The sequence below is a fragment of the Cetorhinus maximus genome, chromosome 13 (genome assembly GCF_964194155.1).
Source record: "Cetorhinus maximus chromosome 13, sCetMax3.hap1.1, whole genome shotgun sequence".
Lineage (NCBI taxonomy): Eukaryota > Metazoa > Chordata > Chondrichthyes > Lamniformes > Cetorhinidae > Cetorhinus > Cetorhinus maximus.
This window is the reverse complement of record NC_135891.1, coordinates 102,200,689-102,227,012: the sequence shown is the minus strand read 5'-3', so window position 1 is coordinate 102,227,012 and position 26,324 is coordinate 102,200,689. Positions and strand designations below refer to the sequence as shown.

At 39.9% G+C, this 26,324-nt stretch overlaps 1 protein-coding gene across 3 annotated transcripts in view; it reads right to left on the bottom strand.

The window, feature by feature from the left end:
• ap3d1 (adaptor related protein complex 3 subunit delta 1) overlaps positions 1-26,324 on the bottom strand; it is a 92,007-nt gene that overhangs the window by 7,179 nt on the left and 58,504 nt on the right. For all 3 annotated transcript variants that reach the window (XM_078555911.1, XM_078555910.1, XM_078555912.1), the window contains 11 exons: positions 21,044-21,240; positions 19,340-19,413; positions 16,248-16,401; positions 14,055-14,183; positions 9,545-9,598; positions 6,854-6,943; positions 5,658-5,798; positions 3,713-3,760; positions 1,642-1,831; positions 697-785; positions 524-609 (listed from right to left, as the gene is read on the bottom strand). In XM_078555911.1, coding sequence (XP_078412037.1) covers positions 524-609; positions 697-785; positions 1,642-1,831; positions 3,713-3,760; positions 5,658-5,798; positions 6,854-6,943; positions 9,545-9,598; positions 14,055-14,183; positions 16,248-16,401; positions 19,340-19,413; positions 21,044-21,240 — 1,252 coding nt within the window. The remainder of the gene's footprint in view (positions 1-523; positions 610-696; positions 786-1,641; positions 1,832-3,712; positions 3,761-5,657; positions 5,799-6,853; positions 6,944-9,544; positions 9,599-14,054; positions 14,184-16,247; positions 16,402-19,339; positions 19,414-21,043; positions 21,241-26,324) is intronic.

Here is a 26,324-nt window from a genome sequence, read left to right as displayed (position 1 = left end):
CTGTTACAAATAACTGGGAACAGAATAAATGCACATTTACCCAAGACCATCGAACAATCCCAAACCCATAACCACTAGCATCTAGAAGGACAAGGGCAGCAGACGCATAGGAACACCACCACCATCCTGCCTTGGAAATATATCACCATTCCTTCACTACTGCTGGGTCAAAATCCTGGAACTCCATCCCTAATAACACTGTGGGTGTACCTATATCAGATGGACTGCAACAGTTAAGGCGACAACTCACCACCACCTTCTCAAGGACAATTAGGGATGGGCAATAAATGCCAGGCTAGTCAGCAAAGCCTACATCCCACGAATGAATATATTTTAAAAATCAGGTTAGCGTGTAATGCAAAGTACTGCAAGCCTGATCATACAGTTGACTTTTCTATTCTTATTTCAGTGACTTCATGATTATGTAATGAAGTATCATTTTTTATTTGAAGTGTTTTGGGATCCGCTGATGTTTTCATAAAGCAGAACTTTCCTAGTAAAACAGAAGAACTTGAAAACAAACCTATAACAAGGCGTCGTGATCATGTACGAAGTGCAAGTGAAGTGCAACTTAAAATCAAGTTTTTCATGAGAAGATCCATCATCTGTCTGGGGAAAAAAAATAGGATTATGAAAGGCTGAATACAATGCAAGGAAAATACATTAACAGAAAACATAGCCAAAGCTTGAACTTACTTTTACTATAAATGTAAGGGTTCCTTTCAGCTTCTGTGGCATGACTATACTTTCCATAGTAAACACAAACCGAGCTTCATTGGAAACTTCTAGAGAAATAAAATGCAATTCAGCAGGTCAGTTTTCTAAGAAACATGGCAGTTAAACATAAGTCATTAGCCATGAATTGATGGACAAAGAAATGTACAATGCTCAAATGGTTTCGGATTTTCATCACACCCCAAGAATCCTGCAAGTTCCCCATCAAATTGGAAATATATTGCTGTTCCTTCACCGTCGTTTGGTCAAAATCCTGGAACCCCTTAACAGCTCCCTTACACCACACAGACTAGAGCAGTTCAAGACAGTGGTTCACCACCACTGCCTCAAGGAAAACTAGGGATGGGAAATAAATGGCACCCACATCCTATGAACAAAGAAGAAAAAAATGGCTGTGTTGCAACCTTCCAGCATGCACATAATTCCACTGTTAGTGGTTGTAAGAAATGCTCTCCCTTTTCTCCTGTGTATAGACTCCTCCACTGATATTTCAGAGAACAAAACAAGCATGACAATACTAAATGGTGACAGGCCACATGCACAACTCTGTTGGGATATTGTAAAATGAAACCAGAAGATGGGAGAAATGCACAGGACAGTCAAAATCCATTAAGCTAGGAGGTCCTCCCTAACGACCCAAAACATTAAGTTGCCCTTTCTCTTTCACTGATGCTGGCTAGGCCGGCTCGTCGTCAACTTTTTGTTTTTATCTCAGATTTCTGGCAACTACAGTTTTTTTTTAGTTGTATATCATTGTGTTCATTCTTCAGGCTTATAACTTGTTGTACAGCAAGAAGTTTAAAACCAATTTCTGGAGCACTGTTCAAATAGTTAGGAGTTATCTCAAAGTATAATCCTAGAAGCAACTAAAATTACTGATCACACCATATCAATGAAATGTCTCACCTGGTGGGAGCTGGAAAGGAACTGATATACCATCGTGTATAGAGGACCCTTCTGGTCGAACCAATTTAGTGTTGAGAGAGTCTAAAACATTGAACTCCATTGATTTCAGGTAACCACTACTTTGATTTTCAAAGATAACCGATACAACAACTTGACTTCCATCCTGAAGATTTCCTTGAATATCATACATCTAGTGAATAGTTCAAAAAAGATAAACTTATTTAAATAATCATTTTGTTACAAAAACATTCAACATACTTAGTACAATAGTCAATCTCCCATGGTATTGCACAAGGAGAATAAAGGCCAAGTAGAGTATGTGGTTCAAGGAGGAGCAGTGCAGGGAAGAACAGTGGGAGAGGAAAGGGAAAGAAATTAAGACAGGGCAGGACAGAGAAAAGCAGCAGTAGCAAACATTCTTCGAATAGTCATTGCTAAGCATGTAGTTTCTCGACAGGTGGTCGGGCCGGGGGTAGGTGGCAAAGGAGAGTTGTCAGCCTTTGAACCTCTTTCAGATTAATGTTGGAAACCTTGCATAAGCTTCATTCGACTCTCCAACTCAGTATTACATAGTGCTGATCACGGTTTTAATTTAAGTGTGCGGAATTTGCATTAGGCTTATTGAATTTCCAGAGGGATGACTTTGTGCTGCTTCGGATAGGGTGGGAAAAGGAAATTACTGAACTTCCCAATCAATGGGTAAGAATAATTTGCTATTCTAATTAGGCCTCTGGACTTGTCCTTTGGAGTTGAGTTTTCTACATGTCCCAGGGGTGTTTGGTGGTGCATGTGGGGGGTGGGTGGCAGAAGTGTCTAGCTTGCCTATGAATGCTGGTAAAATTTGAGGTTCTGTTAGTCGAACTTTAGAACTTTCCATCAACGGGAGTTTTTGCGAATGGGGCAGCAAGGGCTGAGAGTGATGATGAATACGACACATTTAAAATTCCAGTAATAAGTTTGGACCTTGCTTTCTCAGGTAAAGAGTACAGGGGTTTTCTGATCTGGCACATTAGCAAAAAGAGCTCTTTCAAACTGGTCAGCCCCACTGGAACAGACTGATTGACGTAGGACTGCATAAAGCACAGCACTCTTGAAAATGCTGTTCTTTGTTATGGAGCTATGTAGCAAGTTTCACTGCCAAAACCAAACGCTCCTGACATTATAGGACAGGCATTTAATGCTGAAAAAGGCCATCACAGCGCCACCTATAGGCACAACTGGCACTATAGGTAGCTGTCAGCACTTTAAAAAAATACACAAAATGAATGAATAAATGTGAATTTATCTATCAAGCTAAGAGTATAAAAAGCTCCCTTTCAAAATCATTAATAATTTCCCTGAACAAACATCTTGGACAGTTGGTGACTGACAAAACATGCTGTGGTTCAAGGGAAAATAAATCAGAAGTGAATGACTAAGGGCCTGTTTTGTCTTGCTATGCAGTTGAGGAACAAATCCTTTGCCTGACATTCTTGTACTCCAATCAAAAGGGCTCAAATCTATGATGCAACCTTTTTCTCTGCTATGGCTCCTTCTCAATGTGCACTATATAAAGAGACATACAAGTACATCTAGACATGATGCTCTCTAGCTTTAGGAATCTTTCATGTATGTTTGGCATTGTTGATTTATATGCCTCTGCAATAATAATTCTGGGGTGGTACAAAAATCAATTGTACATTGTTTGCAAATAGATGGTCATATACATCCTAGCTATAATCACCTGTGTAACTCTAAACTATTGGGCCAGTTTGTATTACAGTGCATCACAATCCTTTGCGTGTGTGTTATACTCTGAAAGATTATAATAGGATCATGTGCATTTAAAAAAGTAATCTGCTAGTTGCAGTTGAATGAAATCTGATCACAGATGTGCAGAACAAGCCACAGCCCAAACTATGCAGTTATGTCACCTGCAGGAAGGTGCAGGAAGCACAAACAGGTATGAGGGATGAAATAATGTAGGAAAAAATGAAGAAATATTATTCTAGAGCTATTTCAAAATATGTAAAATGCTTCATATAAAATGCAACTTGTAAAACAATATAGACCGAAGTATTATTGTACTCACCATCTTAACATAAGAATCTTCTGCTAGGAGGCAGTAGTTGGACATCGGCTGCAAAATATTAAAAACATCAATGGAACTTACAAAAATACAAAATGACAGGCAGGTAAAGGCCCATTAGTCCATCCGGCCTGTCCAACACAGTTGAAATGTTCAGTTCTGCAATCTCCAGGAAGGGGGGTTGAAAACACATGCCAATTTGGGAGCAATGGGATTGGGCGGAGGACAGAAACAGCAAAATTCCACTTCACCTGCCTTAGGTAATTGAAGAAAGTCCTGGAGTTCACAATGACTCTCCTTTACATTACAGGATATCTAGCCCCCACAAGTGAGTCCCAGGTCTCACTTGAAGGAACACAGTAATCCACCATTCCTGGCACAAGCTGGCAACCTATTTCACTGGCGCACTATTCTGAGAAAAAGAACTGCCTAATATCCAACCTACTTCTGCCTTACATAACTCATAAGCTTGACCTCTGTTGAAATAACAGGATTACATCAGCACAATCTAGACCCTCCACTATTTTATATATCTCAATTTAATCACCCTTACATCTGCACGTTTCCAAGTATAGAGATCCAGTTACTTGTACAGCTTTTGTCAGTACTGATTCTATTTGTTTAGGCCTCCTCCAGATCTATCTTTCATTTCTATACTTGTCCTATATCAACTCCTTTTGCCTTGCACCATTATCCTTTTTGTCATTTAATCTCTCCTGCCTTGCACTCCATACCTTCCCTTTTGTTATTCTTCTCCTCCCTCAATTCCCATTCTTGTTTAGAATCTGTTACATCTCAAACTTTTTTCTAGTTCTGGCAACAAGTCATCGACTTGAAACAATAACTCTCTTGGCACAGATGCTTCCTGACCTGCTAAGTTTCCAGCATTTTGTTTTTATTTCAGATTTCCAACATCTGCAGTATTTTCTTTTTTAAAAAATTACTATTTCTGGGAATTATATACAATTGCCAAATTTCAAAGCATACTCAGAACAAAATATTCAACTTAGCCATATATGTTTGAAATCTGGTTGCTGTACACCTTACAAATTAGATTTCAGTGGGAAGATTTTAATAATGGTTCACCAGAACTAAATTGGCAAGGAGGTCGGCACTAGCATATAGAAGTAGAAGAGTGGAATAAAGTGCATAAAGTGAGTGTGTTGGATAGTAATAGAAAGGGAAGTAGTGCCATATTAGATGGAACAGACTAAGAAGAAGAACTATGAGGAACACAAAGATAAGTTTAGAATAAATGCATGGCGAATGAACCAAGTGTGATGAATAAGATTGGTGGGCTACAAGCACAAATAGCTGCGTGGGAATATGATGTAACAATAACAGAACTGTGCCTTAAAATGATAAAGATGGTTTCTCTTTTTCTTGGGTTAGGTTTGCTAGATTTAAACAGGCTATTGTTTATTCTTTCACACGTCCCACATATACATATTTTGTGGCTCAAGTCAGACATTAAATAGGTTGAAAAATCATTAGTAGCCCAGACTTAATGGCAAGTAAAGAATGCAAGAGAATGAGTTATCACTCCCAACTTCTCAAGTGTGTGTATGTGTGTGTGTGCGCATGCACGCACGCGAAAGTGCGTTTGTTTCAAACAGACACAATAAGCAGGAAAGAGGGGTAGGCCTAAAAATAACTTAAAAAATTAGCTTATGAACCTGAAGGGTACTTGCAATATTTATTACAATGTTGCTTGACAATTCAACTGTTACTCATTATGGCCTGCAAATTTAAATATTTTAAGAACTGTTTCCTAATTACTCATTTCCTTACAGAAATGAGTATCGCAAGACTTCACAGCATGGGAATAACAAAAACATAACATGAATATCCACAATACTGATTCAATCGTATTTATTTTGATACCTCTATGTAAAGGGATCACCATCATCCTGAACGTCAGAACCTGTTAGTGTACAAATTCACATACCGGTAAGGGCTCTTCGTCCAAGCTACCATTCTGAACAGATTCCTGAGCCTCTTCGTCACTGTGGTGTTTCTTTTTCTTTGATTTCTTTTCTTCTTTTGTCTTATCTTTCTTATGTTTCTTCTTCTTGTGCTTTGATGATTTCTAAAGCAGTAGTGGCACAGCAATCAAAAAATCTTAATTTAGGTCCCATGCTTAATGATAAGGTTTATGTTTATTGTACAAAAGTGACAGCCATAATCTACTTGCAAAGTTTGGCTGAGAACTATATCACCATTCTAAACTAAACCTTTGGTCAATGCTATTATCTTCTTTGATTTCAGCTTTAATTTTCTGGTCAAGCCTCCATAAAGCACCTTGTGCTTGTAAAAAGCATCACAAGTTGTTTGTGCTTGTTTAATTACCAAAACATGGATGGTTTATGACCAGCTTACCCCGTAAACTGCATTGCTGCATGGCCACATAGCAATCAGGAACGTGCTGGATAGGGAACAAACAATAGTCCATTTAAGATGTGCACACACGCAACAATCTTATAAGGAACTAAAGCAGTGCAAATAATGGGCCTGCACACAGTGAAGGTACATTAGAGGGAACATTGGTTATCACTGAATTCTCCCTCTTGATCTTCTACAATAAAGCTAGGATGCCATATATTCATGACCAACATGTACTTATTCAAAAATTCTCCAATAATTAATCATTCACATTTCATAATATTTAGCATTTTTTGAAAAACCTCACAGCAATGCAAGTGTTATGTTGAATTTAATATTGCACACACACTAATTTCTAATTGTGTTTTAATACTTCAAGTTAATTAATAATAAAGAGTTTACACCTTCAGCAACAACCATTTCCAAGAAATGATTTTCAAAAGGAACAAAACCTGATAACAAAATGTAACCTCATGTGAAAAACAATAATTTTCACTTAAACAACCTTTGAGGACAGAATGACAAACCTCAACGTTATCAAAAGGGTGGCTGTTAACCAAGTTTGATGAATTGGATGAAGTATTTAACTTATGCAGCAAGTATTCAAACTTGAATGAGTAGAATGAAAATGTAGGATTCCCTCATGGAAATTTTGTGCTTAAACTTTTTTTTTTACATTGCACTTGTTACTTGTGTTTTAGTGTAATATTGCTTAAGGGAACAGCTAGTTGCTAAATCAGTCTCTGTAGAATGGGAACTTACTGCATCCTCTTCCTTATCCTTGTCTTTTAACGTCTCTTCTGGTTCAGAAGCCACTGGTTCAGAAGCCACTTCATTCCTAGGTGCTTCTGGCTGCAAAAAAAAAATCACATTTTTCAACTGAATGCCATCCACATGACAAGAATTTTCTTCACTTGATTTCATTTCTCACTGAAAATCAACCAGTACAACGGCAAACTACCAACTATATCATCATATTATTAATGCCAGCACAGTACTAAGATATTTGCTCTCAGATTGTGGGAGATACCTGCAAAGCTACATCTATTGCCCATCCTTGGATGCCCCTGCTATTGCTTGCTAGGCTGGTAGGATCCTGCCCTTGAAGGACAGGATTAAATAATTTGGGCTGTTGCCACAACCAGACAGCTTTCATGGTATTTTTTTCCCCTGACATTAGAATAGCTGTTTGATTTATAGAATTCAATTTCACAACTCTCAATCTCAGAGCTGCTAGTTCAGTACCACAACTAATACACCACTGCATGCTGCACCAGAAATGTTAATTCCAGAGTATAAATCCTCCACTTGCATGCACTTACATAATTTAAGAAGCACAAGGAAGTTCAATGTATTAGCAGTTCTGACACAGGTACTTCAGCATAGATCAATCAGCAAAGGCTAGCAAACTTCGCCAAAATACTGGCAGCAAAATTCTTGGCTATATTTTTCATTTATTATATAAACATATAAAAAATTCAAAGGAGTCACTAACTTTGTACTTCAAAAAATACAAGTAGTAATAGGCAAATTGTCATTCTTACTACCTACATTTGGAAGGATTAGCCAAACTTGGGCTGTAACTTCCGAGCTCCCCAGCGGCAGATTGCTGGAAAAGGGGGGGGTACACCCCAAAGGTGCACTGGGGAATCCCTCTCGGAACTTCACAGTTAATCATTTGCACAGCAATTGCCTGGAAGTGCAAACATCCTTTGGGCAATTACCTTGTGCTGTGAACCATCCGAAAACACGATTTAAATCGCAAACTTCGGATGGTTCCGACAGGGTTACACCCAATTGTTACTTAGGAAAAAATAAGAATTAAAACCTCAACTTCTGGGTAACTATTGTAAAGACCCAGAGCGATCCCCCCACATGGGACTCCTCTCCTCTCCCCCCTGCCCTCAACTCCCCAAAGGGACTCCCCCCACGGGATTCCTCCCAACTCTCACAAGACTCCTCACCCCCCCGCCAACATGGGCTCAACTCTCACTCCCTGACCCCGACCACCCTCCCACCTGACCCCATCCCCCCCACCACCACCCTCCGAATGTCCGACTCACACCCACCGATGTCAGATTCCTCCCCCCACCTGGCCTCCGATCCCCCCATTCCCCCCCCAATTACCGTAGACACTTACCTTCTCCCTGGTCTGTCAATTTCAATCAGACCTTTAAACATAGCTGATTTACGGCAGCTAGTGCTGTAAAAAAAGGGGGCTTGTCCTGCATTTATCTGACTCTGCTGGACTGCGGCAATGGGCTTTGGAGACAGCTGCGCTGTCTGGATCGCATCCGGCCTGAGCCGGAAAGCCAGGTGAGACAGGCACCGAATAAATCTGGCATAGCTAAGTGGGCACGGAGTGGCAATCCAACATTGATTGCCACCCCGAGGAAGTTAGGGCCCTATAGCTCAAAGAGATATCCGTCAAGTCCCTGCCCCTGCACTGTTCCTCTCCATTAGCCACATAATCTAATTGTGCTATCTTGTTTGCTGCCCATCCTTTCATAGCTTTTCCAGAAATTGATTCATTTTGACAGGAATTCGGCTCTAATGGTTTATTGCAGATTCCTACTACCATTTATGCGGAGAAATACTTTTAACCTTCACTTCAATGGATTTTTGCTGTTATCTTAACATTTATGCCCGTGCGATTATCTTAAAATTTATGCCCTTATTACTTGACGAAAAGTGGGAACATTCCATCGTTATTTACCATACCAAAGTTGCATAAATTTGAATACCTCTATCAAGTTTCTCTAAACCTTCCAGCTCTAGCGGAAAGCAATCCCCAACTTCTAAGGCATCTTTACAAATTTGTAACTCCTCATTCCTAGCAAAGTTAGTGAATTATTGTTCATTGTTTTATGTCTTCCTATTAATCAAATTCCCTACGGAGAATACTCTTAACTTCAGCCTAATTAAGCTCTAACCATCTATTTACATATTCTAGTTACAAAATAATGGCTTCCCTTGCCTTTTTTATAGCCATATTTATTGAGGATAAGTGTTTTATTGATCCATTAATGTTCTTCCATTCCCTCACTAAATTGTAAGATTTTAAATGAAAAGCGAATTTCCTTGCTCGATTCTTATTTTCAAAATGCAATTACTTAATATGTTTCTACTTTGAATTGTGTCTGCCACTTGTCTGTCCATTCTGCTAGCCTGTCTTCTTCTGCAGCCTTTCACATTACAATTTGCACTGGCTGTATTTGGCATTGTCAGTATATTTAAATATTGTTCTCTCAAGAACTTCAAACATTGTATAATAAGCACCACACACACCACTATTTCCATTCCTGAAATTTCTATAAATTAAAAAAAAAGGCTAGCTGTTTTTGAGAAATTGTTTGTAAGCTGCATGGAATCCTTTACAAACTATCCAGCTTAGGGAGCACGATCTAAAATAAGTAGCTGATAATGGGTGAATGGACCTCCAAGTATACCGACCTGTGCTTTGCTTTGTACTGGAGCATTAGATAACCAGAAGTCTAAATCTGATACCTGAACAAGAAAAACAAAAAAATTCCAGCAAGATTACATACAAAATTTCTGATTATGGAACATAGAGTAAAAATTACACAAAGATGTAGAGAATAAAAAAGACAAATAGACTGAGGGACTTTGATGCAAATTGCTGTTTGAATCAGTTTTCTGTCTCTGCCACAGCACATACAACCTAATCAAATTCACAAATGAACTGCTTTGTGGCTGTGGGCGCAAATAATTTTTCCACCTTGACGCATCTGTAGCCTTTGACAAGGTGGACTACTTCATCCTGCACCAACATCTCTCTTATGCTGTCCAGCTCAGTGGTATTGTCTTTGCTTACTTTTACTTAAATATCCAATCACAGCCACAGCATCTCCAGTAATGGCTTCAACGCAACTTTCCTCAATTCCTTACTTCCATTACCTCCACAACTGCCCAAGGATCAATATTTGATCTTCCCTCTTCCTCATGTACATGTTGGCCCCCAGAGTCAGAGGCAAACATGAGATCAGCTTCCACATGTATGCTAAAGGCACCCAGCTTTCCCTGTCCATTACTGCTCCAGTACCTCTATTTTGAGACTTCTCGTCCAGTCCTGTAATTTCACTTCGCTAAACATTGGTGACCAAAACTATGATCTTTGACCCCTCCCACCAACTCCATAACTTCAGCACCCATTCCATCCCTTTCCCAAGTCACTGTTTCAGGCTGAAACACACTGTTTGCAGCTTTGGCATCTTATTAGACCGGAGCTGAGTTTTTGACTCCACATCCTCTCCATTATACTGACTGCCTACTTCCACTTGCATAACATAACCTGGCCCCAGCCCCATCTCAGGTGCTGAAACCCTCATCTATACCTTGCTCACTTCCACTTATAATAGTCTTTTAAATCTCAATGGTGACATTTTGGGATTGTCTCTTTAAGATAAAATGAATGTGCTGTTCTGAAGTCTGCCTAACAGCAGACTGGGTGATCTGATTGCTAGAGATTAAAGGAGGGCCAGATTGTTTTACATGGAAGGTGATGCAAGATATTTACAATTGACGACAATGGCAGCAGCCAGTGCTAACAGTGGATGGACTGCAAGTCTCCAAAGTCCCAGAAAAAAGTGTCTAGAATGTGGGGTTATAAACAGCTGTGCTTTAAACTGTCCATTTACTTCCGAGATGAGAAAGTTGGGATCCCAGAATCAGCAGGAAGGATGTGATTGCACTGGAGGGGGTGCAGAGGAGATTCACCAGGATGTTGCCTGGGATGAAACATTTCAGTTATGAAGAGAGGTTGGATAGACTTGGGTTGTTTTCATTGGAGCAGAGAAAACTGAGGGGCGCCCTGATCGAGGTGTACAAGATTATGAGGGGCGTGGACAGGGTGGATAGGGAGCAGCTGTTCCCCTTAGTTGAAGGGTCAGTCACAAAGGGGCATAAGTTCAAGGTGAGGGGCAGGAGGTTTAGGGGGGGATGTGAGGAAAAACTTTTTTACCCAGAGGGTGGTGACGGTTTGGAATGCACTGCCTGGGAGGGTGGTGGAGGCGGGTTGCCTCACATCCTTTAAAAAGTACCTGGATGAGCACTTGGCACGTCATAACATTCAAGGCTATGGGCCAAGTGCTGGTAAATGGGATTAGGTAGGTAGGTCAGGTGTCTGTCACATGTCGGTGCAGACTCCATGGGCCGAAGGGCCTCTTCTGTACTGTGATTCTGTGATAAGTTGCCTACAAAGATAATGTTTAGTCAATGGTGCTTTTAGTGGCAGGAAGGGAATGGGTGACCACCAGGCAGAGCAAGAGGACTAGGCAGGCAGTGCAGGAATCTCCTGTGGCTATTCCTCTGCAAAACAGATATACCACTTTGGATACTGTTGAGGGGAATGGCCCCTCAGGGGAAAGCAGCAACAGCCAAATTTGTTGCACCACAGTTGCCTCTGCTGCACAGGGGAGGAGTAAAAAGTGTGGGAATACAATAGTTATAAGGGATTCAATTCTAAGGGGAATAGATAGGTGCTTCTGTGGCCACAAACGAGACTCCAGGATGGTATGTTGCCTCCCTGGTGCTTCAACGTGATTTGGACAAGCTGAGTGAGTGGGCAAATGCATGGCAGATGCAGTATAATGTGGATAAGTATGAGCCAATCCACTTTTGGTAGCAAAAACAGGAAGGCAGTTTATCTGAATAGCTTTAAATTGAGAGGGGGGGAATGTGCAACGAGACCTGGGTGTCCTCGTACACCAGTCGCTGAAGGTAAGCAGGCGGTAAAGGCGGCAAATGGTATGTTGCCTTCATAGCGAGAGGATTCGAGTACAGGAACAGGGATACCTGGCTGCAATCATACAGGGCCTTGGTGTGACCACACCTGGAATATTGTGTGCAGTTTTGGTCTCTTTATCTGAGGAAGGATGTTCTTGCTATAGAGGGAGTGCAGCGAAGGTTTACCAGACTGATTCCTGGGATGGCGGGACTGACATATGAGGAGAGATCGAGTCGGTTAGGATTATATTTGCTGGAGTTCAGAAGAATGAGGGGGGGCGGGGGGATCTCATAGAAACCTATAAAATTCTAACAGGACTTAACAGGAAGATGCAGGAAGGATGTTCCCAATGGTGGGGGAGTCCAGAACCAGGGGTTGCAGTCTGAGAATACAGGATAGACCATTTAGGACTGAGATGAGGAGAAATTTCTTCACCCAGAGGAGTGGTGAGCCTGTAGAATTCATTACCACAGAAAGTAGTTGAGGCCAAAACATTGTGTTTTCATGAAGGAGTTAGATATAGCTCTTGGGGTGAAAAGGATCAAAGGATATGGGGAGAAAGCGGGAGCAGGCTCGAAGGGCCGAATGGCCAACTCCTGCTCCTATTTTCCATGGTCAGGGTAGTCATTGTCCCGCAGGATAGCTTTGATGCATTCTATCTCTGCGTCAAGCTTGCACAAAGTGAGCAAACAACTCAGGCCTTGTTGACAAGATTTCTCAGAAGGCCAATCTTACAGTGTGTGGAGCTGTACGACTACCAACGCAAATATTGACCAGTGAAGGCAAGCTTGCGGTAGGCACTGAATTTCAGAGGGTTCAGGAGGGAGGCGATGAGCATGGAGAGGCGGTGAGGTGGGGAAAGGGAAGTGGCTAGCAGGAGAGTCTGTGACAACAGCAAGGTGGGAGAGGCAGTGACTAGAATGGTTTGGAAGGGAACCAGCAAGTGGGAGAGGCGGCGAGCCATGCCACTCTAAGGCATTAATCAAGTGTGCAGCACTTGACGGACTGGTGCACAGCCACATAGAAGTGCAGCTTGCAGAGAGCTTTAGGCCAGGTGGTGAGTTACTTGCCTCAAAATCCCCAGCCTCTGACCTACTGTTGTAGCAACAGAGTTTATATGACTGGTCCAATTCAGTTTTAGGCCAATGGTAACCACCACCCCCCCACCACCACGAGGATGCTGATAATGGGGGATTCAGCAATGATGATGCCATTGAATGCCATGGGGAGATGGTTAGATTCTCTTGTTGGAGATGTGCATTGCGTGACACATTTTGTGATGCGAATTTCACTTGCCACTTATTAGCCCTAACCTGAATGCTGTTCAGGTCTTGCTGCACAAGGACATGGACTGCTTTAGGGTCGGGGTTGTGGTGAATGGTACTGACAGAATATTGCACAATCAACTGCATCCTACTTTATAGCTGGATGAACCTGGTCCTCAACATAAGCCTAGCTCTCACCTGCGGCTCCACATAGCTGCCTGTGCACGGCAGTAGCCACATCCTGGTAAATGTGTCGGTTCACAAGCCAAACCAAGTGAGGGTTGCATGCATGCAGTTCTCTACATACGATGGAAAATGCCCATCTCCTTCACCCTTTCTCATGTGCACAAAAGAAAAAAAAGCTGCCTTGATGGATGGAGCAGAGGAAATGGTATTCCTTTATTGGTACTGAAAGCTTGGCAACACAGCTATGTGGACACCTGTAACGTTCATCAGCATTAGCACAGAAGATGCCTCTGATCATCTTCAGTCAACCACATTTCCAGCAAACCACATCTCCAGTCCTCTTAACTTGTCCAAGACCATGTGTGGAGGGCTGGCCAAGCGTGATCCCGTCTCCAGTGCAATCAACTCACGGGCAAGTGTTTCTTGTGTGCACACTTTACGACTCCACACACTTCTCATTATATCCAGAAATGCACTCCTTCAGTATTCACCCCCACATTACAGTATATTGCGGGTGAGAAAATAGAAACAGCAAAGGACAAAAGGCAAGCAAGAAAGACTGGGCAGTCCGAACAAAAATCAGACAATTTATCCTTGCTTGCACTGTGGAAAGCCATGCAGGTCTGCAATTGGGCTCCACATTAGAATGCACAGCAGATGACTCATTGCACTCAAGAAATGACCACCTTCGATAATGACCATCTTCGACCAACAATTTACTTAATTATTAAAGGAGGGATTTTTTTGTCAAATATACAGTACAGACCTCTCCTGTGGGCTTTTCATTTTCTTCCTCTTTGGATGTAGGTGTAATCATTTCTTCAGGTGCAGCGTGTTCGTTCTCTGCATTTTCAGAAGACTTCTTATGCTTTTTGCTAGCTTTTTCCTTACTTTTCTGTACCAAGAGAACAGATAGCACAGAAACATAAAGCAATCACATTTGTGAAGAATATAACTTAATTCTCCTCAGACAGCAGGCAAGGGCTGCCAACATGATTCCAACTTAGCAAGAAGTGCCCTCTTGCACAGTGAACAGTCTGGCCTATCGTGCCTACTGCAAGAATTGGATAGTTACAGCGCTACAGAATCAAACATAAGTATTTAATCAAGAGAAACTTACTCAACAAAAGCTGGTGACTTCCAGATAGTAAATATATTCCAATCATTTATTTTTTAAAAATCTAAAAATAACTAATTCACCAGTGCATGTCAAAGGTAGTTATTGCAAATTATGGCACTTAGAAAATTAAGTGTGCTGCCAATAATTTTTTCCTTCATGGGATGAGTGCGCCATTGGCAAGGCCAGCATTTGTTGTCCATCTCTAATCACCCTTGAAGGTAGTGATGAGCCACCTTTTGAACTGCTACAGTCCATCTGGTGTTGGTACACCTATAGTACTGTTAGGGAAGGAGTTCCAGGTGTTTGACCTAACAAGAGAGAGTGAAGGAAGAGCGATATAGTTCCAGGTCAGGATGATGTGACTTGGAGGAGAACTTGCAGGTGGTGGTGTCCCCATTTGTCTGCTGTCTTGTCCTTCAAGGTGGCCGTTTGTGTGGGTTTGGAAGGTGCTGTTGAAGGAGGCTTTGCTAATTTGCTGCAATACATCTTGTATATGGTACACACTGTTGCCACTATGCACTGGTGTCGGAGGGAGTGAATGTTTAAGGTGGTGGATGGGGTGCCAATCAAGTAGCTGCTTTGTCCTGGATGCTGTTGGGCTTCTTGAGTGTTGTTGGAGCTGCACTCATCCAAGCAAGTGGAGAGTGCTTCAACACCTACATTGCGCCTTGCAGATGGTGGACAGGCTTTGGGGAAGTTACTTGTCGCAAAATGCCCAGTCTCTGACCAGCTCTCAGCCACAGTATTTATATGGCTAATCCAGTTAAGTTTCTGATCAATGGTAACCCCCAGGATGTTGTTACTGGGAGATTCAGCAATAGCAATACTGCTGAATGTCAGGAGCAGATGGTTAGATTCCCTCATGATAGAAAAACATTTCCCTTGGTACAACAACTTTCACCAAAGCAACACAAGGAAAGAGATGCACCAAGCTTTCAAGAAGTGAAATAGCAAGGATGAACAGCTCTTGAATAGTAACACATTCTTACGACACATGGTATTAAAAGGGGTAATAATTAGACTAACAGTTTAAAAACTAAGAATAGAATCTTACTGTTCTAATGATAACACGCATCAACAATAATGAGTTCTCCAACATGGATAAAAGGAAATGTGAACATTGAGCATTTTAAGAGCACATTACTGCATCTCATGCTTTATTAAGCTTAGTTAATGACTAACACAGCAACCAGGAATGCCCACTGAAACCATTATAATTCATTTACATGTTCAAGATCTGTAACTGCTTTTGAAATAACTGAAATGATACATCCAGTCTTCAGCAAATAATCATATTGTGTAATAACTGAAACAATTTTATGCTGGAACATAGCTTTAAAATAGGCTGTAATTTTGCTGACGATTTCACATTATTCATTCACCAAATATAAATTCAGGTCATTAACAGGCTAGGTGTTGAGTAAAGGTCTTCCCTACTGTACTCCTCCAACAATGTGCCTGAACTTCAACTTCAGAACAACATCCCACCACAACAATGTAATTTGGATATCAACTATTTCAGCCAATGAGAATCAAATGGACAGTTCATCGTAATTAAGTTCTGTTAAGTTTGTGTTATAGTTTTGCACTCAATTAGGACTAGTTTGAGGTATTTTACTGCCACACATGCACCAAGTAGTCCAGGCTGGGTTGGAAACGGATCCCTAATATTTAGAGAATATTTGGTGACTTTGACATGAGATGCCATCCAACGTTTAGACCTTATTTATCCACCATTTAGGTAATAGTCCGCATTGTTCTAAATTAAGCTACCTTAAACAGCACCAGGGGCCAACACAATTCCACAAACTATTAAAAATTCAAACTGGTTTAGTTTACCCTTTTCTCTTTGTCCTTCTTTTTGTCTTTTTCTTTCTTTGCTTTCTTAATTTTTTTGCTTTTTTCCTCTTCTGGGGCAGCTTCAACTTCCGGTGATTTCTTTTCAATTACTCGGTGTGTCCTGACAGGCAGTTTTTCATTATCTGCCAAAGGCCTTTAAAATAGCACAGAAATAAAATCGTACAATTAAGTGGCTATTAGGTTCAATAAAATTATGGTGAGGACAAGTTTTGGATTCCATTCAGTGCTCCATAATTTTAGTTTCACCAAATCAGTACATTAAAACAATGTTTCTACAATTCATACACAGAACAGCCCAGGTGGATTGAGGTGAACACAACTAGGAAAATCCTAGGTAACACTCGCAAGACAGTCTGATACACAGTTCTCAGCACGTCCACATTTGGAAGAAATCTTGAACCTGCTGAAAACATGTTACTGATCAAGTCTGACCAATATATGTAATTTTGACAGCGAGAATTGAATGTTTTCCTAGTCAACACAGAATTCCAACTCTCTATTTTTAAGAACAATCCAAAATTCTGAAATCAGGTAATTTAAAAATAGATTTGCTCAATTTGAATCATTGGTCAATCATAAAATGGAACACTGGTGCTTCTGGGTGTAGTTATTAGGAAACATTGGAGGATGAAGGGAAGGGATAAAGCATTTTAAAATTACTGACAGGTATTTTAATGAATGGCCAGTTTTTGTGAGAAACTTCAGAACATGAAAAAGCTGGTTAAGATCAGAAAGCAACAGGCAGCTAGTTAATGCACACAATCAAACAAACTGTGCAAAGCATTTATAAATTTCAAAAGGTCAGAATGCCAAGGGAAGTTTACCAAACAGAAAATCCGAGCGCACTGATTTAGTCCGTAAACAAGTGGGTATTTGAGAAACACACTCAGAATATCATACCAATTTGACAAAGAACAGAATTGCAAGTGAAGAAGCCTTTATCAAGTATCCCAACAACAAATGTAAGGCAAGTCATGACTTGGGGTTAATAGATATAATCACAATAAACTGCCTATTTTGTGATATTGGGAGACTCATCAAAAGCAGAATTTCAACCTTTCCACAGTTTTCTAATGTAACTCATTGATGCGGTTTTTACTAAACACCAGTGACTGTATGGTTTATGACAGAGTTTAACCCTTTGATGACTGAAATTGCAAATTTAAATACAAAATACTAAGTTGCACAAAATTTTATCATATTTATAAAAATGTAGTTTAATGAGTGGATATCAAAGGGTTAAATCCTTAAAAACAAACACATACCCATCTCCAAGTCAAATTTATAGAAGATCACAAGTATATTTTAAAAATAAAGCATTACACTTTACATACCTTGCTTTTTTCATGGGATTTAGACTTTTGTTGGGACACAAAGATGATGGTTGTGCGAGCAGTAGAAAGAAAGACAGAAAAGAAAGAACGACAGAAAAAAAAAATGGAGTGGCATATTAAGTGTGGAAGGAAAGAAAAAGAGAAAGAGTCACAGAACTAATTAAACAGCCCGAGATTAGTGATATTCATTTTGGAGCAATTATAAAAATTCACTAAGCATTGATATTAAAATTAGCTGTGTTAGCATGACAAATTTTACTACTTCTGTAGTTACATCTGGAATCAAAAGTTTTCATGGAGTTGTGTGTCCAGAGATGTAATATTACTCCAATTGTGATTTTGTAATAAGATGGGGTTGGCAGGTAGAGTGGAAGTTTAGTGTCTCTCTCAAATCCTGTATGTGCATATATGTTAACTTTACTCCTGTTCAAAAGTACAGTAATTCATTCAATATTATGCATTTAAAAACACAACCACACCCTTAAAAAAATCTTTAGTTGGCTGAATTATATGCTGTTTGTATATGCAATCTTATACCCATTTAATAATTTTGCCGTTCTTTTTGTCAATTAGAATCTGTTTAATTGGTGAGGACTTGATATAGTTATGCCACTTCCCACTGTTTGTGTGCTTTGCAATTTCCCATATGGCAAACATTTGATCATGACTGGGCTACCGAGGGAGATGCAGTGCAAGAGATTGGGGGGTGAGGGCAACAAGAGAAGACAAAACGAAAAGAGAGAGTCAGCTCACGTGGCTCAGTTAATGCAAGCCAGACATAAAGCTCTGGGGGCAAACATGACCAGTCAATATTCTATTGGAAGTGATAAAATGGCAAGGAAAGGAAGAGAAAGATAACTAAATCTAAAGAGGGGCAGAAGGTACTCAAATAAATAGGAGGAATAGATCTAAAATTATAGCTTTTCCTGAAGCATCCAAACTTGATATACTAAATGAAAGTACAAATTCCAATCATTTGTTTAAAAGTGCATAAACACAGGGGAAAGACTCAGATTATCTGCGAAAAAAAACTGGTGTAATTATTAATCAGAATGTACAAAAACTGATTAAACATTGTTAACACACAAAATGTTTATTCTAGAAAACTAAACAATAGTGAGCACCAGTATGAGAGAATAATCCTTGCGATCATATACGTAAAAGAAAGACTGCAATTATCCAGTGTCTTACATGGCTGCAGGGCATCTCAAAGCGCTTTAGGGCCAACAAAATGCTTTTTGGAGTGCAAAGTATGAAGCGTGGCTGCTAATTTGCACACAGCAAACTCCACAAACAGCAATGTGATAATGACCAGATAATCTTTGTCTTTGCTAAAGGATATGGGGGATAATCTCTGTTATTCTTCAAAATAGTGAAAAGGGATCTGTTACATGCTGCTGAGGAGCAAATGTGGCCAAGATTTAATGTCTCAGCCAAAAGATGGCACCACCAACACTGTGGCACTCCGTAAGCCTGGCAATGGACCGTCATTCTTGATTTTTGTGCTCAAGTCTTGGAGTGAGACTTGTACCCAAAATCTTTAACTTAGATGCAAGAGTGCTGACTGAGCCACAGCTCACTGCTTTAGAAATCACTTGAACGTTTACCAGAACCAATAATACTTTGTTATAAGCACCTTTTGTAAATGTCAGCTGCAAACAGAATAAATGCTAATAGTTATTTTAAAAAGTAGCTTCTTGACTTTGTGACAATTGTGACAAACAAATGTATACTTACTTATCCAAGTCAATATCCAGTGCTTTGTATGGATCATTTGGATCTTTATCATCATCATCACTAGGTAAGGCATTCTGAACAAAACCCAAAAACAATGAATAGCGTGTTGGTAAAGATCAGTGTGAAAAGCCTTATTAAAAGAAGTGCAGCGTTAAGGGTCACCTTTCACTCGTGATGAAGAAACCATTGTAGTGGCTGCATTATCAATAAGCGTTTTAAAAAAAAACATACCTCTTCACCAATCATTTTTTCCACTAATTCCACTCTCCTCCACAACTATTCATTTCACTTCAACATGAGTATCAGTGTACTAGTTGGGGTCTAACCAAATATTATGTTAAAACAACACAAATTAATTTACAGATGTGATATGAAGGTAGTCATTAGACAGAGAAATAAAAGGGAGATGGAATTCAGTAGAGGAAATTTTGAAAATGTTCTGTTGATGATGACAGTACCAGAGAAGTTACCAGTTAAAAGAGACTGAGGCATAATTTTGAAATGTTGTGTTCATTAATTTGGCATCCACTGTGAAAAAATCCATTATAATGAAACCTAGGGGGGGGGATCTGCAAGAATTAAGGTAATAACCTCAACCTAAGGAGTTACTATTTATGCAAGTTATGGAAATACTTTTGAGTACATTAATAAAGTGAGAAAAAGATGCACGCCATAGTTTACAAAACATTTGTCTGGATCAGCGTGGACCTGTATTTATCCAGTACTTCTTCAGCATTCTAGTCGAGAGAATTCACACTGTAAAATACATGTTGACTTTGAACGAAGACTAACCAAAAATGCTAATTTTTTGGTATTTAGAAAAGGCAATTTGGAAATTGTAAAATGCTTCCTTAAACATTGCTAAATTTCACATTGAGAGAGCACGAGCACAACACCATAAGCACGAGAGAACATAAAGGATAGAACCTGAGAGAAAAAAGTGCATACACATGACAATGAAAGAGAACCAGAGAGTACATGCAAGAGCGAATGCACACTTGACAGAGTGCACTTGTGATGATGAGATCTAGAAATTGAGATATAGCAAGAAGGCAAAAAAGGAAAAAAAGTGATGGGAAATCCAGGTCAAAAGTGAGAGCAAGAGTGCCTGAGAGAAAAAAAAAGTCCTGCCTTCATATATCATTTTGAGAAATTTGAGTCAATATACTTCATCCAAAAGTTTGCTGATATGCAGTGGACTTAAGGTAACTAATCTGTACATCAAGATTCTCCCAAATACAACTGCAATAAATGACTATTTTTACAGTCAAAATCTCTCTTGCTGGAACACACAAACTCCTTACTCTTTGAAAAGGAGAATGTGATCTTACACATCAGCTTGCAGAGGCTACCTTGGATTAACATCTTATCCAAAGATGGAGTAGTGCAATACTTCCTCAAAGCTGCAGTAACTTGATCCCTCCGGCATGCAAAACTGGAATTAATAGTGATCATGGGTTGCCTATAATCACCCTATGTGCCCTGTCAATTTGCTTAAACCATATCAATATTATCAGATACATCCAGGGTTATGATGTGTGAACTTTCAATGGCATTCAAATTGCTTTTAGTGGGGAGTTTTAAAGACCTATCTAATGCGCATAACTCAAATTTTTTTCCCAATCATCTGTTAAATCGATCTTCAATCACAAATTAATTTGATTTTAGTACCACAGGATGATAAAGGCGAAATTAGCTACTAACCTCAGGCATTTCTTCTGTGATAATATCAACATGATGAACTGGAGCAATGTCTTCATCACTTTCAGTATGAAGTGAATCATGACGACGTTTGCCTTTCTTGTCTTTCTTTTGTTTTTTCTTCTTTTTCTGTCTGTCCTGCTTCTGCTGTTGCCTGCGTTCTTCTTCCAGCTTAAGATACTGATCTGACAAAGGCATTCCTGTGTAACCAATACTATATAGATCACTGCATTGGAACAACCTACTGTAAAGGAATATCATATTTTTCCTGATATTACTGTGGGATACTTTAAAGCAGGCTTATGCTTATGTTTGTGTGTGAGAATAATTTAAGTAAACCACAGACTGTTAGACTGCAAGGTTTGAATCATCAAAGGGGTTAAATGTAAAACACAGGTATTTGAAATGCTAATAGAAAAGCTAAATAAAATGGAATTTGTGTTTTTAGATAAGGGAGAGGTTGTTGGCTTTTCAAAAGGGCCATGGTAAAATGTTTGCCTTAATAATCTTGCCAGTTGTAAAGTTATTACTTTTATTTTTCCCCAAAAGTGCTGACCCTAATGACAACATGAAAGATTTTTATATTCTGGGAAAACTGACTTCCAAAGGCAGGTTGAAATAATGGAACTTACAGATCAAAAAGGAAGAAAAATATTTAAAGGATGGAAGGGGTGGTCATGTGAGATCTTGAAAGGTGCACTGTGAAAAGCAGCCTCTAGCCACTCTGGGGAAGTTCGCTGTTCCAGTAACCAAGGTTGTGTTAAAACCCTTTGGAGTTTCATTGTTGAGTGAGGGGGAGAAAGAAACTGAAATACCTCCCTTATAGAAACAGTGTGTGCTTGTGGTAATTGTGCTGGATGTTTTATAGATTAAGAATCTATTTTGGACTGTTGCCTGAAAGGAGTGTGTAGTTGAGAGTCCAGTTAAGCAAAAATTTTGGGAACTGTTAAGACTAAATAACAGTGTGACTATAATCGTGGGTGTGTTTAACTTTTTCTTTTGTTAATAAAAGTTTTAATCTTTAAAATCTCTTAAAGTGGTAGTGGGCTCATTACTTCTGACTTCAGTGCACAAACCTTCTCGTAATAAATAAAAATTGCAGAATTGTTTTGATAGCGTGGCCAAGTTTCCCTTTGGAATTTGGTCAGCCTGGCAAATGCCACCTGCCATATCGTAACATTACACATGACTATAAACATTTAGAGAAACTTAGCAAAAAGGGCAACTGCATAAATTCTCTGCACCATGACAGTTTTTAAGCCATTTCACACTCATTAGTCATCTAGGTGAGATCTTGGCACTAGGCTGAATTTAAAAAACTCAGCTGTAATCAAGATTGAAGAAAATTCAATTTTTGAGGAATTAGCCCACAATTTTGTAAATCAGAAAATTGCCAGCTTTAATGCACCCCATTTGAAAGATTTTGGGAGCAGCTAATCATTTTCTCCAAAACTCCTAAATAGTATATGGATGATTGGTTGAGTTAATATATAATACATAATATTCTGGTCAACAGCTGAAGATTCATCACCCCCATTCTCTGCTGTCACTGCCCTCCCCAAGAATCCTTGTGATTTTGCACACATTTTTCTACATATGAACAAGTGGAGTAGTCCATTCAGCTCCTCGAGCCTATTTCACCATTTAATATTATGGCTGATCTGAAATTAACCTGAAATCTGCATCCCACCTACCCCCGATAACCTATCACCCCCTTGCTTATCAAGATCTATCCACCTCTGCCTTAAAAATATTCAAAGACTCTGCTTCCACCACCTTTTCAGGAAGAGTGTTCCAATGACTCACGACCCTCAGAAAAAATCTCGCCTCATTTCTGTGACCCTTTATTTTTAAACACTGATCCCTTGTTCTAGATTCTCCCACAAGAGGAAACATCCTCTTCACATCCACCCTGTCAAGACCCCTCAGGATCTATGTTTCAATCAAGTCGCCTCTTTACTCTTCTAAACTCAGCAGATAGATGCCTAGCCTGTCCAACATTTTCTCATGAAGCAACCCTCCCATTCTACATTTAGTCGGGTAAACCTTCTTTGAACTTCTTCCAACGCATTCACATTCTGCCTTAAATAAGATGACCAATCCTGAACACAGCACATCACGAGTGCTCTGCATAACCTTCCTACTTATGTATTCATTCCCCTCGCAATAATAACATTCTATTAGCTTTCCTGATTACTTGCTGTACCTGCATACTAGCCTTTTGCGATTCATGCACTAAGACCCTCTGTATTTCAAAGCTCTGCAATCTCTCACCATTTATCTTTCATTCTTCCTGCCAAAATGGACTATATCACATTTCCCCATCATTATACTCCATTTGCCAGGTCTTTGCTCACTCACTTAATGTATATCTTTTTGTAGCCTCCTTTTGTCCTCTTCACAACTTACTTTCCTACCTATCTTTGTGTCATCAGCAAAATTGGCAATCATCCCATCCATTCCTTCACCAAGTCATTTATATAAATTGTAAACAGTTGAGGTCCCAGCATTGATCCCTGTGGCATGTCACTCATTACATCAACCTGAAAAAGACCTATTTATGCCTACTCTCTGCTTCCTGTTACACAGCCAATCTTCTATCCATGCCAACGTGTTACCCCCCTATACCATGAGCTTTTATTTTATGCAATAACATTTCGTGTGGAATTTTATCAAATGCTCTCTGGAAATCTAAGTACAATACATCCACCGGTTCCCCTTTATCCACAGCACATGTTACTTCCTCAAAGAACTCCAATAAGTTGGTTAAACAGGATTTCCCTTTCACAAAACCATGTTGACTCTGCCTGATTACCTTATTGAACTTATGTATGTACCCTGCTTTAGCTGCTTCAACAATAGCTAACATTTTCCCTGTGACAGATGTTAAGCTAACTGGCCTGTAGTTTCCCGCTTTCTGTCTCCCTCCCTTTTTGAATAATGGAGTTACATTTCCTATCTCCCAATCTAATGGGACCTTCCCCGAATCTAGGGAGTTTTGGAAAATTAAAATCAATGCATCAACTATCTCACTAGCCACTTCTTTTAAGGCCCTAGAATGAAGCCCATCAGGACCTGAGCACTTGTCAGCCCACAGTTCCAATAATTTACTCAGTGCCACTTCTCTGGTGATTGTAATTTTCCTGAGTTCCTCCCTCTCTTCTATTTCCTGATTTATAGCTGCTGAGATGTTACTTGTATCCTCTATAGTGAATGCCGATGCTAAATAACTGTCCAATTCATCTGCCATCTCCTTATTTTCCATTATTAATTCCCAAGACTTACTTTCTAGAGGCTCAACACTCACTTTGTTAACTTGTTTCTTTTTAAAATATTTATAGAAACTGTTTTTAATACTTCTGGCTAGCTTTATCCTGTACTCTAATTTCCCCCCCTTCATTAATCTTTTAGTCATCCTTTGCTGTTATTTATATTCTGTCCAACCTTTCACCGATCTTCACACAATTATATGCTTTTTCTTTAAGTGTGATACTATCTTTAACCTTATTAGTTAACCACGGATGGTGTGCCCGGCCCTTTTTCGTTGCTATATATATATATATATATATATATATATATATATATATATATATATAGTGTATTCTGAAATATCCCCTTAAATGTTTGCCATTGCATCTCTATTGACCTATCCCTTAACATAATTTGCCAATTCACTTTAGCCAGCTCTGCTTTCATGCCCTCACAATTGTCCTCCTTTAAGTTTAAAAACAGTCTTGGACCCCCACTCCTCTCTCCCTCAAATACAATGTAAAACTCAATCATATTATGGTTGCTGTTATCTAGGGGTGCCCTCGCTATGCGATCATTAATTAATCCCATCTCATTGCATAATACCAGGTCTAGTATAGCCTGTTCTCCAGCTGGCTCCAGAACATGCTGTTCTAAGAAACTATCCCGGAAACATTGTGAACTCATCCAGGCTATCTTTGACCATCTGACGTTTCCAGTCTACATGTAGATTAAAATCTCCTATGATTATTGCAGTGCCTTTTGACAAGCTCCTATTATTTCTTCCTTTATGCTTCGCCCTACCGTGTGATTACTGTTAGGGTGTTTATACACGACTCCCACAAGTGACTTCTTGCCTTTAGCATTTCTCATCTCTACCCAAACCGTTTCCACATCCTGGTTTCCTGAACTTAGAATTAGCACAATAGAGGGGGACGACCTATCATTAGCTAACAGAGTCATCCCCCTCTCAACCTTTTCCTCACTTCCTGTCCTTCCTAAATGTCCTGTACCCTTTAATATTCAGGACCCAATCCATGTCCTCCTTTAGCCATGTCTCTGTAATGGCTGTTAAATTGTGTTTATTTATTACTACATGTACTCTCAGTTCATCTGCTTTGATTCGAATGGAATTTTGAAATTCTCGTAGAGCCTTTAGTTTTATCCTTTTATTCTTTTTAAAACCTCTCGTCTCATCTGTTGATTTGTTAGATTTTTATTCTATCCCTTCTTGTCACGGTCTGTTTTTCATTTCCTGTAAAAATACCTCTCTTTTGCCTTGTCTCTGCTCTTTGGTTTACCACATCTTCCCAAATTTGATCCCTTGTGCCCACTACTTAGTTTAAAACCCTCTCTGCTTCGCTAGTTATATCAGTGTTCACAAGAACACCAGTCCAGCACGGTTCCAGTGTAGACCGTCCCATCGGTACAGATCCCACTTTCCCCAGTACTGGTGCCAGTGCCCCACGAACCAAAACCCACTTCTCCCACACCAGTCTTTGAGCCACACATTCATCTCTCTAATCTTATTTGTCCAATGCCAATTTGCACATGGCTCAGGAAATAACCCAGAGATTATGAACTTTGAAGTTCTGCTTCTTAATTTGGTGCCAAGCTCCTCAGGCTGAAAGCAGAACCTCCTTCTTTGTCTTATCTATGTCGTTGGTACCAACATGGATGATGATAACTGGGTCCTCCCTCTCCTACTGTAAGTTCCTCTCCAGCCTTGAGATGTCCTGAGCCCTGGCACCGGGCAGGCAACAAAGCTGCCTGAACTCTCGCTTTTGTTACAGAGAACAGTGTCAATCCCCCTTATTATACTATCCCCTACTACCAGTACATTCCTTATAACTCCCCGCCCCCTGAATGACTTCCAGTACCACGGTGCCATGCCGAGTCGGCTCATCCACCCAGTAGCCCCCACTCATCCAAACAAGCTAAAAAAAACCTCAAACCTGTCGGACAATTGCAAGGGTGCAGGCTCCTGCACTTTGGGTCCCCTTACCTGCCTCACTTGCAGTCACACCCGCCTGTC